Consider the following 14,910-nt stretch of genomic DNA (forward strand, 5'->3'; position numbering starts at 1 on the left):
TTATGTAAAACCCCAACGGTCAAAACGACCCCCTGTGAGCAAGCACTTGGCTACAGTGGGAAGGAAAAACTCCCTTTTAACAGGAACAAACCTCCAGCAGAACCAGGCTCAGGGAGGGGCAGTCTTCTGCTGGGACTGGTTGGGGCTGAGGGAAAGAACCAGGAAAAAGACATGCTGTGGAGGGGAGCAGAGATCGATCACTAATGATTAAATGCAGAGTGGTGCATACAGAGCAAAAAGAGAAAGAAACAGTGCATCATGGGAACCCCCCAGCAGTCTACGTCTATAGCAGCATAACTAAGGGATGGTTCAGGGTCACCTGATCCAGCCCTAACTATAAGCTTTAGCAAAAAGGAAAGTTTTAAGCCTAATCTTAAAAGTAGAGAGGGTGTCTGTCTCCCTGATCTGAATTGGGAGCTGGTTCCACAGGAGAGGAGCCTGAAAGCATATCTCACCCAATATGGGTGAGATATGCTCTCTCCTTCTAGTCCCCGTCAGTACACTAGCTGCAGCATTTTGAATTAACTGAAGGCTTTTTAGGGAACTTTTAGGACAACCTGATAATAATGAATTACAATAGTCCAGCCTAGAGGAAATAAATGCATGAATTAGTTTTTCAGCATCACTCTGAGACAAGACCTTTCTGATTTTAGAGATATTGCGTAAATGCAAAAAAGCAGTCCTACATATTTGTTTAATATGCGCTTTGAATGACATATCCTGATCAAAAATGACTCCAAGATTTCTCACAGTATTACTACAGGTCAGGGTAATGCCATCCAGAGTAAGGATCTGGTTAGACACCATGTTTATAAGATTTGTGGGGCCAAGTACAATAACTTCAGTTTTATCTGAGTTTAAAAGCAGGAAATTAGAGGTCATCCATGTCTTTATGTCTGTAAGACAATCCTGCAGTTTAGCTAATTGGTGTGTGTCCTCTGGCTTCATGGATAGATAAAGCTGGGAATCATCTGCGTAACAATGAAAATTTAAGCAATACCGTCTAATAATACTGCCTAAGGGAAGCATGTATAAAGTGAATAAAATTGGTCCTAGCACAGAACCTTGTGGAACTCCATAATTAACTTTAGTCTGTGAAGAAGATTCCCCATTTACATGAACAAATTGTAATCTATTAGACAAATATGATTCAAACCACCGCAGCGCAGTGCCTTTAATACCTATGGCATGCTCTAATCTCTGTACTAAAATTTTATGGTCAACAGTATCAAAAGCAGCACTGAGGTCTAACAGAACAAGCACAGAGATGAGTCCACTGTCCGAGGCCATAAGAAGATCATTTGTAACCTTCACTAATGCTGTTTCTGTACTATGATGAATTCTAAAACCTGACTGAAACTCTTCAAATAGACCATTCCTCTGCAGATGATCAGTTAGCTGTTTTACAACTACCCTTTCAAGAATTTTTGAGAGAAAAGGAAGGTTGGAGATTGGCCTATAATTAGCTAAGATAGCTGGGTCAAGTGATGGCTTTTTAAGTAATGGTTTAATTACTGCCACCTTAAAAGCCTGTGGTACATAGCCAACTAACAAAGATAGATTGATCATATTTAAGATCGAAGCATTAAATAATGGTAGGGCTTCCTTGAGCAGCCTGGTAGGAATGGGGTCTAATAAACATGTTGATGGTTTGGATCAAGTAACTAATGAAAATAACTCAGACAGAACAATCGGAGAGAAAGAGTCTAACCAAATACCGGCATCACTGAAAGCAGCCAAAGATAACGATACGTCTTTGGGATGGTTATGAGTAATTTTTTTTCTCTAATAGTTAAAATTTTGTTAGCAAAGAAAGTCATGAAGTCATTACTAGTTAAAGTTAATGGAATACTCAGCTCAATAGAGCTCTGACTCTTTGTCAGCCTGGCTACAGTGCTGAAAAGAAACCTGGGGTTGTTCTTATTTTCTTGAATTAGTGATGAGTAGAAAGATGTCCTAGCTTTACGGAGGGCTTTTTTATAGAGCAACAGACTCTTTTTCCAGGCTAAGTGAAGATCTTCTAAATTAGTGAGACGCCATTTCCTCTCCAACGTACGGGTTATCTGCTTTAAGCTACGAGTTTGTGAGTTATACCACGGAGTCAGGCACTTCTGATTTAAAGCTCTCTTTTTTAGAGGAGCTACAGCATCCAAAGTTGTCTTCAATGAGGATGTAAAACTATTGACGAGATAATCTATCTCACTTACAGAGTTTAGGTAGCTACTCTGCACTGTGTTGGTATATGGCATTAGAGAACATAAAGAAGGAATCATATCCTTAAACCTAGTTACAGCGCTTTCTGAAAGACTTCTAGTGTAATGAAACTTATTCCCCACTGCTGGGTAGTCCATCAGAGTAAATGTAAATGTTATTAAGAAATGATCAGACAGAAGGGAGTTTTCAGGGAATACTGTTAAGTCTTCTATTTCCATACCATAAGTCAGAACAAGATCTAAGATATGATTAAAGTGGTGGGTGGACTCATTTACTTTTTGAGCAAAGCCAATAGAGTCTAATAATAGATTAAATGCAGTGTTGAGGCTGTCATTCTCAGCATCTGTGTGGATGTTAAAATCGCCCACTATAATTATCTTATCTGAGCTAAGCACTAAGTCAGACAAAAGGTCTGAAAATTCACAGAGAAACTCACAGTAATGACCAGGTGGACGATAGATAATAACAAATAAAACTGTTTTTTGGGACTTCCAATTTGGATGGACAAGACTAAGAGTCAAGCTTTCAAATGAATTAAAGCTCTGTCTGGGTTTTTGATTAATTAATAAGGTGGAATGGAAGATTGCTGCTAATCCTCCGCCCCGGCCCGTGCTACGAGCATTCTGACAGTTAGTGTGACTCGGGGGTGTTGACTCATTTAAACTAACATATTCATCCTGCTGTAACCAGGTTTCTGTAAGGCAGAATAAATCAATATGTTGATCAATTATTATATCATTTACCAACAGGGACTTAGAAGAGAGAGACCTAATGTTTAATAGACCACATTTAACTGTTTTAGTCTGTGGTGCAGTTAAAGGTGCTATATTATTTTTTCTTTTTGAATTTTTATGCTTAAATAGATTTTTGCTGGTTATTGGTAGTCTGGGAGCAGGCACCGTCTCTACGGGGATGGGGTAATGAGGGGATGGCAGGGGGAGAGAAGCTGCAGAGAGGTGTGTAAGACTACAACTCTGCTTCCTGGTCCCAACCCTGGATAGTCACGGTTTGGAGGATTTAAGAAAATTGGCCAGATTTCTAAAAATGAGAGCTGCTCCATCCAAAGTGGGATGGATGCCGTCTCTCCTAACAAGACCAGGTTTTCCCCAGAAGCTTTGCCAATTATCTATGAAGCCCACCTCATTTTTTGGACACCACTCAGACAGCCAGCAATTCAAGCCAGCAGCACAATGCAACTCTGGACACTGCGATGGTTGGATTATCACATGGGATTATTTTTGCAGCACACAGCAGCCCGGTGAGAGGATCTTAACCACAGGCTGCGGTCCTGGGTCCACACCAACGTCCATGCTGTGAAACACCCCTGGACCGTTGTTGGAGGTGAGATTCATGTTTATTAATGCTGTCATGGCCTGGCACAACAGTTCGAGCCTGATGCGTGCAATTACGCATTACTGCGCACCACAAAAAGCCACAGCTGCCTGTATTATATAGAGATATGATAGAGACAATAGTTCACATTATATACATCACCCATGGGATGAAATGGGCAAATATCTGTACTGTAAGGTCTACGGCCTGCTCAGATTTGCGGCGTGGTGCCCACAGCATTGCACAGTGCTTTCAGTTTGATAGCCCTGGAAGAAAAGATTACGACCAAAAACATCTTGAGTCTACAATGTAAAAAAAAAAAAAATCTGTTGTTCTTACAGTTAAAAAAAACAGCAGTTGTGGTTGCAAGAATAATTCTGTTAAAAATACAGTCAAACTACGTACATTTCTTTACAGAACAAGTACATTTTACAACATAAAGCTGCTGTAATTTACAAAAATTTACATTTCAAACCAGTAAATCCAACAGCATTTTTCTCCTAAATTAACCTTATCATTGTTTTTTTTGTTTTTTTAAACTATTTCTAACACAACTCCAGCTGTATAACTACCTTGGGCAACCTCGAACCTGGGATATTTTGTTTAGGAGGCAGGCACACTTGCTATTTGCACCACAACAGGAAACTACTTTGAAAATATGATGAATTGTATATCATATTGCTATAAACTCCTCCCCTGTGGTCAATGCTACAGAGCTCTGTTGGTCAAAACGAGACACGGGATCAGTTTCTTTCCACAGGCCGTCACACTGATGAACAAACTAACCTGCCATAAAACTCACTAATTCATACCTCATGTACAACTTCAATCTATCTGTCTGTTTCTCCTTTACACATTTTTATTGAACATATTTATTGTGAATTATTTAGTGTTTATACGTGCTTGTACAGAGAGAGTACAGTTCAAACCACGAGTCAAATTCCTTGTATTCTTTTGAAGATACTTGGCGAATATTCGGAATATATTTCTACTGTATTTGTACAAAGAATATTACATGTAGACTGGAGTCCTGTCCAGGGTGTACCCAACCTCTTGCCCTGTGACTGCAGGGATAGGCTCCAGCCCCCCCCGTGACCCTTAACTGGAGTAAACAGGTATAGAAATGAATGATTGAATTTTGCTGTTTTTTTTTTTTTTTATTAATTGTGCTGTTAGTCACATTGCCATGTTTTTAAAATAGAAACAACAGAATTGTCATATTAGAATTTTTTTTAATAGTGGGTGAAAAATGTCACACAGCCCCCCCCACCCTCCCGGTAAAATTTTCTTCTGCCGCCTGTGGTCATACATGCAGTTATCAAAGAGTACAACTCAGAGAATGACTCGGAATGTTTAAATAAATCTATTAAGTAAAGGTGAACTTGTCCTTTAACAGTGTGTGGTAATACCCCACAGTGGGCGGAAGCTCTGGGTCGTGTTTGAGTTCTTGGAGAGAGTTTGGTGCCGGTTCAGTTCTGCCCTCATGTGGGTAACGTAACCAGCGCCACCGAGGTTACTCATTAACCTCGGCTTGTTTCTCCTTCTGGGACACGGACGAGGACGGCACCGTGTCCACGGCATGGTGGACATTAAAAGCCGTCACACTGTTTTATCATGGGCGACTTCACGGAGCGGACCCACGCGGCGCGCGGGGAGCGGGACGGCTTCGTCGCCGTAGCGTTCGACAAAAACCACACGCACGACCTGGACGAGGACGCAGCAGAGACAGCTCACCTACGGTGGTCGCCTGAAGATGCTGTGGAGGAGGAGGACAAAGACAGCGACAGTTCAGCGCCTCAGAGCGGGGCGGAAGCGCTGTGCCTGCCCGCGTGCGGCAGGAAGAAGAAGCCCGCATCCTGCGCGCGGACACCAGGTAGCGGCGCGAGCCCACAACTTCTCACAACACCCACTCGAGTCGTGAACTTTATCACGGAGAGAAGATGATGTTGAGACGTAGCGATAAAGAGCAGAAATAACGAAACGCTTTAACATTATATAACACCGTTATCAGCGATTAGGCTGCTGGAGTCACGTGCGCGCCTTTAACCGATACACAGTAGGGGAGACGGGGGTTGTTTGTCACGGGGTCGGATTAGATGACGAGTTTGCTTGTTTTGCAGCTTACCCAGGAGCCAGGAAAGTTCTCTGTGCCACCTGTAGTGACAAAAACCACGCCTTTAAACACGGCACTATTTTTAAAGAAATATCTGCTTACATGGTAAATGGACTGCATTTATGTAGCGCTTTTCCATCTGCATCAGACGCTCAAAGCGCTTTACAATTATGCCTCACATTCACCCCGATGTCAGGGTGCTGCCATACAAGGCGCTCACTACACACCGGGAGCAATAGGGGATTACGGACCTTGCCCAAGGGCCCTTAGTGAATCCCCACCCAGTCAGGCGGGGATTTGATCCGAGGAACTTCTGGTCTCAAGCCCAACACCTTAACCACTAGACCATCACAGTTGGTTGGCTAACCCGTTGTGAAAGAGTAGAAAAATAATGTTTCCAACACCTTGTTTAACCTGTGCCATGAATAATTAATGCTGTCCTGAAGGCAAAAGGGGGTCCAACCTGGTACTAGTGAAGCGTACTTAATAAAGTGGCCGCTGAGTGTATATCTTAATCAGCGTGAATTTGATGAGAGCTTTTTCTTAGTTTCATGCGTTTTCCAAAACTATGTTTATTGTTGTGTTTAAAAAATAAAACAAAAGTAAAATCTGTGAGAAACAATCCCAGTCTCCCTTTGTGTTAATATCAGTCAGACAGGCATAATAATTTTTATAACCAACTTTATGTCGTAAAGGTTGTCTGACATCCTGGTTGAATACTGTAGTGTACTGTGTCATGAGGAAATAAATCATGAGGAAAGAATGTTGTGAATGAACCAGTGGTGTGCTTTAATCAAACCCTCTTTATGCCTAAAAGTAACTATGAAACAACATAGTATTTGACTAAAAATCAGTTTAGCCATGTTGTATGTATGCGTGTTACGCTGTAGGAATGCATTGTTTTCTACATTACTGTTTACTACACGTGGAGCTGCTTTACCTCAGGCTGATGAAAGACAGTTAAATATTTTCATCATCCTAAAAATAAGGAATTGACTGCACTTTTACCAAAGACATTACTTTTTTATTAAAAGGACACCAACTAATGATTATTTTCTTTATCAATTTATCTTTTGCAAATTTTTATTTAACTTTTTAGCAATAATATGGATTGAAATTATTTTTAAAAACATTTTTGAGAGAGACAACTCAAAAGAACATTGTCAGATGTCTTGTCTATAAACACGCAATATATTCAATATAAAATTTTTGAAAAGAGTGGAAAAGGTGCTAAATGCTTAATGAAAATTTGTTGAAAATGCATCTCAGTTACTTTTCTGAAGGTCATTTCTTCACATTTTACTTTTAGCTGCTCCAATAATTAAGAAATGAGATGGAGGGAAGTTTACAGAAAACTTTCTGTGCATTTTTTTTTACATGATATTCTTGTATGTAGGTCATTGAGTATTTGCCCGTCTTACTAAAAGGAGTGAAATTGTAGAAGGTCCCACCCTCTGGTGAAATGCAGTGTGACAAAGAGACAGGATTTGCAAATTTTAGGAGTGCTCAAGGAGAAATCTTCTCTGCATTCCCTTTGTTCCTTTTGTACCTAATTAAAAAAATACAGATCTTGCTCACAAGTGAACAAAAAATATTTTTGTCTGTGGAAAAGTGTCTGCTCAGAAACTTTGTGTAATGGGATTCACATTTTTTTCAGAATACGTGGGCTGCATAATTTGGTACATAGACTGCATTTATGTAGTACTTTCACATCTGAATCAGAAATTCAAAGTGCTTTACAATGACGCTTCACATTCTCACACACACGCGCCCGCATACACACACACACATTGATGTCAGCATGTTATCATCCAAGGTGCTCTACTGCACACCGGGGATTTAATTTAGGGATTAAAGAACTTGCCCAAGAACTCAGTGGTTTTCCAGTCTGACAGGGATTTGAACTGAGAATCATCTGGTCTCATTCCCCCTGCTTTAACCACTAGAGCATTACTGCTCCCCCATTCAGTAATAATAATAATAATAATAATAAAGAAAATACACAGTATTTTCCAGAATATAAGCTGTGGTTGCTAGTTTTGGATGCCCTGTGACTTACCTTTGCACAGGGCATCATGTATACTAAAAAATCATAATAGCTAGAACCGATAAATAAGGATAATCTGCCAATTTGAGCCTTTCACCAACATATCGGTATCAGCATTATTTCTGCCGAAGTTAAAACCTTTGTTTTACAGAATACACAATACAGAAAAAGACTTTGGATGTGGGAAATGGTGTCATTATGTACTTTGTTCAACAGAAGATGTACCACTGTCTCTCTCTCACTCAAGCATGGCTGGGTCCCCCATCACTCCTTGGTCATGCTAAAAGACAGAGGCAAAACAACCAGCTGCAATTCATTTTCAATTAGAAAATGTTTGACAGTGGCAAGAGACAAGTGGTTGCTGTGCCACCAGGTAGGCGTGGACTAAATAAATGGTCTATTTTATGGAAATGCTCAGAGATGTGACACGGCAACTGCCATTTCATTGAAGATGGCATGCTGTATGTTGGTTGGTTGTTGGCTATATTCATAGTTATTTATAATAAAGTTGATTTTTAAAATGTAAAACATCAAGCCTCAATTACATTTCTTTGTCATAAGGGCTTGATAATGAAATGTTAGGAGTAATTGCTTTTTTATGTATATATCAACATCAGTATCATCAATATCGATATCAGAAATGTTGTATTCCCTAATGTTGGTATCATATCGGCCCCCAAAAATTCAGTTGGGCTCTAATAATAGTAATTACTGTATAATACCTATTTCTATAGGGCTTTCCCAGGAATCAAAGTAATAAACAAAGTAAACTCCAATAATGAAAGAATAAATACTAGTAACATAGAAAGGACATAACAACAATGCACAAAAATCTCAAATTAAAGATCAGATATCGAGAAAAAAGGTGCAACTCATCACTTCATCCTCATGATGTGCCCTTTTGATTTTGTGAGTTACAAGGTTATAGTATTTATTCTTTTTGAGTTATTGCTTGCAAAAGCTGGCTGTGATGGACACATTCACTCACATGCTCATCTACATTTTTGCCATCCAGGCACTGTTACCTGAGCAGGCAAAAAAGAAAACTGTCACACAACAAACGTTCTGATCTCTCTCTTATGTGCGGATGGTTGGAGGGATTAGACGGACTGTATTTCATCATATTAAGCCATGATCAAGGTTAGAAAAATACATTTGATATACCTTAGAAAAAAACAAACAAAACCAAAACACAGCAAACTGTGAGCAGATAGAAGGAAGGACGCCAGAATAACCTTTGGCTGAAATGAAATCTCTGCATCCGTATCAGTTTATTTTTCCACAGGCAGGGTTTACACACATTACACCCTGAGATATTCGAATATTTTTTTGTTGTTCCTTTGTTACTATTCTTATTCACACCTTATATTAATTTTTCTTTCACCATTCTTCCCCCCACCCCCATTTCTCTCTGTTGTCTCCATAGGCTCAGAGACACCAAAGCATTGTCCAGGCCTCGGTTTGTTTTATGCCTTTGTAGCAACAGTTTTCTTCTCCATCGTTTCTCTCATGGTGAAAACCATTGATGGCCTCAGTCCCATATTGATCAGCGCCATGCGCTGCTTCTTCCAGATGTTTTTCGTTATGCCGCTTCTCATCTACCACAAGTAAGCTCATTGGAGAAATATTAAAGTTTTAATTTCCAGAACCTGTACTTTGAAGATACTAGGCAACAATAGCTATGGGCATGAAGACCATAAGGGCAACAACAATCTGACATCTGATTCAGTTATCTTGACCTTCATCCAAATGACTGACCTCTGGCTGACTCTGCCAGGGCAGTTCTGGAATATACCTAAGAGAATGACACATTTGGTCCAAATCGGGTTCAAAATATAAGATCTCGACCTTTGCCAAAATGAACTCTTTAACCCCTTAACGCCTGAATTTATATAGCTGTATATAAAAAATAATGTTTTGTGTGTGTTTTTGCCTTTAAGTAGATGGTAAATAATGTTGAGATTATTAATTACACTTTTGCACAAAAAATAAATAGTAATTTCGGTATTTTGGTAATAATTTATGTTATAATGTTATAATAATAATAATGGTATGTTGCAAATTTGCGACAACAGGCATACTGGTCAATTTGGTATGTTGCATATTTGAGTCAAATATTGTAGCATATATGTGACAATAGGCGTTAAGGGGGTAAGGGTAGTTTGGGGCCAACCTTGACTAACATTCCAAGTTTGGTAGAAATCATCAAAAGGACCAGGGAGGAGTAGATCAACACGCAGACAGTGACCCACCTCCATAGCATTGTATAGCAGCATTGTATAGCAGCACACAGGATAAGAAGCACACAGAGTATTAAAAGTGAAAGTAAAAAGAAAAAACAGTTTGCAAATATAAATATAAATACACACATATAAATACTAGATATCTCATTCCCGTTCTCTGTCTTCCCGTTACTCCTCCTTCCCCTGAGGGTGGAGTAACAGGTCAAAGTGAGAAACTTAAAATTTGGAACTTGGACCCCAATTGCTGCTTTGGCACATTTGATCTCGCGTCAGCAGTTCCAGAGCATATGTGTGCCAAGTTTGGTGGACAACAGAGTGAAAAATCATATTTGACCTTTGACTAAGTGGCCTTGACCTTTACCAAAACAAACCCTTCAAGGGAAGTTTTGGGGTTGACTGTCATCTACACATTTGGTGGAAAACAGCCCAAGGGTTTAGGAGGAGTCAGGGAATGGTCAAGATTTTGACCCTAATGACTATGACCTTTGCCAAAATAAACCCCTTAACTTCTGGGCTCAGCCAACATGCACACAGAAAGTTTAGTGGAAATTGTCCAAGCACCTCAGAGGTATAGCTGAATTAACAAACATTTCTCACATAATATGCTGATACTTTCTGATAGTTGTAGTGGCCAAGTTTAAGCTTTGTGAAATGCTACTGTGGCTAAACCATGAACTGATTACATAAAGTTTCATGTTTGTAGTCCTTTTTACACATTTCAGAATAAATATATACACAATACTTGAACTGTTTTACATTGTTATGAAGTGATCTCACATTTAATCCCAAAATAAAGATTCACAAACACTCTCAATGGTGTAATTAGTAGCTAGAGTGACTCACAGTCTGCATTTACAAAACCATCATTTAGCTGTTGTGTTTGAATTACATGCACACATACAAGGAAAAAAGTGCAAATCCCTTCTCACTGTGACATCATGCCATGCCAAGTCAGTTGTAGCAGATATCACTGCTCAAACAAGGAAAAGACATCAAAATATTGTGAGTCAAGACTGTGTATAATTCCCCTTTCTTCAGTTCTCATAATAAAAGAGGGAAACTTTTCCCATCCAAATAATGTTGTCAAATGTCTTGAATCTATAACATCTATATACACTTAATACATGTCATTTTATTGTACTCTCATGAGTTGGGCATTGTGCTCGTAACCTTAAGTCTGTTTCCTCGGGTGTGTGTAGAAATAATTTGAATGTTTGGGTGTTGAACTAACCATGAAGCCAACATGTTGCCCAAAATAAATAAATAATTATCATAAAAATTAGTGCCGCTTTACAACTGGCTTTGAGAAACCTTTCTTGGAGCTCTGTATAAGTCCATTAAATAAGTATTACCCTGAATCTGATTGTGTTAATTGTTACTAAAGCTAAAATATTTGTCAGAAACCATAAAACTCAGTAAATATTTTTGTTCATTAGGTACCTTATGAATAGACTGTACTAAATTTATTCAGTGTAAAATATGGCCAAATATGAAAACAGAGTATGTAGCTATGTGGAACTTTCATATTTGTCACAGTAAAAGTAAGTATACAGAAACCCAAACAATAAATAAATAAATAAATAAAGCAATGCTAAAATACCCTCGACCGTATGAGCATTGTGTTCTTTATAATTTGCAGTTGTTTAATTAATTATTAAGATCCAGTTGTCTTACATACAATTTATACATGTTCAATAAAGCCTGTCTATCTATCAAGCAATCAGAAACAATATTTGCATTTTAGCGGCGTCTGCAGAAGGCTTTGTGTGTGTGTTTACATGAGCTTTTGACGAGCAGAAGTTGTGCAAATCAAGGAGTATTTGCAGATCAGCCTCTGTGCATTTGCAGGTCTTAATGAGACGAATTTAACTCCATAGGAAGTTAGCTTTGAGTTAGCAGTTTTATGATAACATCTGCTAAATGGCTTATAAATCACTCCATAGGTGTTATTAGGTTCCAAAAACAGTGTTTTCAGTTTTAGAAGTGTTTATTTCTTGCTAGCTTTTATATCATATATGACAAAGAGGTTATATTTACACACAAACAAAATAGAGTCTTGCAGCTAGCTACCAGCCTGTGACTACATCACGCTAACATCCGCTAAATGTTTTGTAAGTACTTCCAGAGGTGTTATCAGGTTACAAAAACATCATTTTCAGTTTTAGAAGTGTTTATTTCTTGCTAGCTTTTACATAATATATGAGAGAGGTGTTATTTCAAGCCAGAAACAAAGCAAAGTTAGCAGCTAGCAGCACCAGGAAGTGACATCACCACGCTAATGTCCGCGAGATCATCACGCTAAACTCTGCGAAATCATACCATAAAAACAAGAGCAGAATGTGACATTTTAACTTCTTAGAATAGGTCCAGGTTAGCCATCTTTGAACTTGTCCAAGGTCTGTGTCCCAAGAATGTTCCCTGTGAATTTGAAGACCTTGGCAGTAATAGCACTGGACTTATGCTGAGCACAGACAGACGAAAAGCCTTGGCAAATAAAATGTTGAAGATCTGAAAACAAAGCAAGGAAAAGACAATATTTTCCTGATAATAATATAATTGTAATGAGTAGGTGATGCTTGTTCCATTCACGTGATGTGTTAGCGTCACTTACTGGATTAGTGCATTAGCTCCAGCAGGAAAAACATGTATGATTTTAACATTTACAAACATTTTTAAATGTTAAATGTTGTTATAAAAATGTTAGCTTGCATAAAATTAGTGGAACTAAATTTAGTGGAAGCTAACTGGTCTGCTAATGGTTTTCAAAGTTATCTGAAAAGCTAAACTGCGAATTAAGAAGTTAGCTTTTTATAATTAGCTGTTAGCTAATTAGCCCACCAGTGCTCCTCGGTAGCAACTTGCTAAGTCTCAGGGCAGCCGTAATAATTATACACCTGCACTAAATTGAAGTTAAATGTGCAAAGATGAATGAATGTTGCCTGGACAAGCTGGATGCATTTCATAATACATAATTAATTTCACAGGAAGCAGGAACATTGTGCAACATGCCAGACTTTAGTGGCACTGTTATTTACTCATGCAGCCTTTCTTTCTATCTGGATCTTTTAAGATTAATCTAACACCACCAAACCCGCTTCCCCTCCTGTGTTTTCAGCCTCCCTTCAGACATCCACTTATCACTGCACATCGCTCAATCACTGCCTTGGCTTTGGCACTGTATCTAAATTCAGCCATATGTGCATCTTATCACCCAGGCGTTCATCCAGCCCTTCATTAGTTATTTCTGCACCCTCATTGCCCCTGCATTTTCTCCCATAATTCCATGAAAGAAAGTCTGTTTATCACTCCATCCATCCATCCTTCCATCCATCCATCCATCCATCCATCCTCATGTCTCTGTTCCTCCAGGATCGGTTTCCTTGGACCCCCAGATAAACGGGTGTATCTTGTGCTTCGAGGATTTTTTGGTTCCAACGCCATGATCATGCTCTTCTACGCCGTCCATCAGATGTCGTTAGCCGACGCCACAGTCATTATGTTCAGGTAAGAGTTTAAAGGAACATAACTGACAGTGGATTTATGGACGTTATACCATCAAAAATCAGTGTCCTGTTTAAAATAAATGACACTCTCTTTTTAATACCAAGTTTTCTTTAATCTTCATCATTTTTTCTTCTTAGCAATTTACCTAACTTTGTGTCACACAAATTTTCTTTAAATTCCCAGTTATTAACAACTTTATCCCATGTTTTTGTCATTTTAAGACTGAGGGCAGAGGATTCAACATTGTAGTTAACATTTTGTACTTATCTCACACTTGTATTAACTCTGGAATTGCAAAAAAATAAATTAAATTCCCAGCAGACGTGGATCCAACGTCTTGTTTGAATTAAAGCATGTTGTACGCCCAAGTGTCACATAATTCCAGTGTCACTGAAACTGAATAGATAGTGACAGTTTTCTCACAGGATTTTGCTGCTGAAATTTCAGTTAATTTAAACGTTTCCCTTTGCATAACTCATTTGTTTTATTCATTATTTTTTTTCTCTCTGCCTTTACATATCCTTTGTACATGTTATTTCTTTCAGCTACCCAGTAGTCTTAATTTAAATGCATCTTCACGTTTATTCCTGTTTGTCTTGTTTTGGTTAGTTTATTAATCCTTATCATCCATTGTCCAAACCCCCTCAGTAATCCGGTGTTTACCTCTCTGCTGGCCTGCATCTTCCTGAAAGAGAGATGTACTATCTGGGATTGTATTTTTACCATTTTTACTCTCACCGGAGTCATCCTCATCGCACGTCCACCCTTCCTCTTTGGCGAGAGTCTCTATGGGATTGAGGGCGACTACAGTAATCACATCAAGGGGACTATTGCTGCATTCGGAGGTGACAAGAATAATAAACTCTATTCACGCAAACCCCAGTACACTAATGTACAGAATATGTTGTTCATTCGGCTGCTCCTGGTTTTTTGTTCGGGGTCGCCAGAATATAATGTTTTATAATACATTATTAGTGTTTTTTCATCAGTGGGTCAACAGGAAATGTATTTCGAAACATCCACACATTCCACTTCTAACAAAAATCAAATATGTTTTTTTTTCTACTTCATTAAAGATGCTGCAGGAAATTTGGTATTCAGTTTCACTTCTATGCAGATGACTTCTCCCTCTATCAGATTGTCAGAACTTGCAGTCTTCCATTGTCTTGACTTTCTGACTGTTTACTGGAAATTATAGCCCAATTTTCATATTACTTTCTCAAATTTAATAGGGATTAAATAGAAGTTCTCGTCATAGACCTATGAGGAGAGCCAAACCTGGTTATTGACAGTTTCATTGTTCATTCTCCCCACCAGGTTAAGACTCTCTGGATGTCATTCTTGACGACGCATTTGGTTTTTTTGAAGCAATGTCACTTGGCCTGCAATCTTCCATCTAAATAATATCACTTGTCTTTGTCCATCTCTTGCATCTAACAACTCCACCGTTCTCACAT

The 14,910-nt window shown here is 38.8% G+C and overlaps 1 protein-coding gene across 1 annotated transcript in view; it reads left to right on the forward strand.

The window, feature by feature from the left end:
• The first annotated feature begins 4,991 nt into the window (after positions 1 to 4,991).
• slc35g1 (solute carrier family 35 member G1) overlaps positions 4,992 to 14,910 on the forward strand; it is a 12,434-nt gene continuing 2,515 nt past the window's right edge. Inside the window, exons 1-4 of the mRNA XM_034194531.1 lie at positions 4,992 to 5,419; positions 9,133 to 9,313; positions 13,319 to 13,453; positions 14,102 to 14,298. Coding sequence (XP_034050422.1) covers positions 5,161 to 5,419; positions 9,133 to 9,313; positions 13,319 to 13,453; positions 14,102 to 14,298 — 772 coding nt within the window. The 5' untranslated portion in view covers positions 4,992 to 5,160. The remainder of the gene's footprint in view (positions 5,420 to 9,132; positions 9,314 to 13,318; positions 13,454 to 14,101; positions 14,299 to 14,910) is intronic.

The sequence above is a fragment of the Thalassophryne amazonica genome, chromosome 18, assembly GCF_902500255.1.
Source record: "Thalassophryne amazonica chromosome 18, fThaAma1.1, whole genome shotgun sequence".
Lineage (NCBI taxonomy): Eukaryota > Metazoa > Chordata > Actinopteri > Batrachoidiformes > Batrachoididae > Thalassophryne > Thalassophryne amazonica.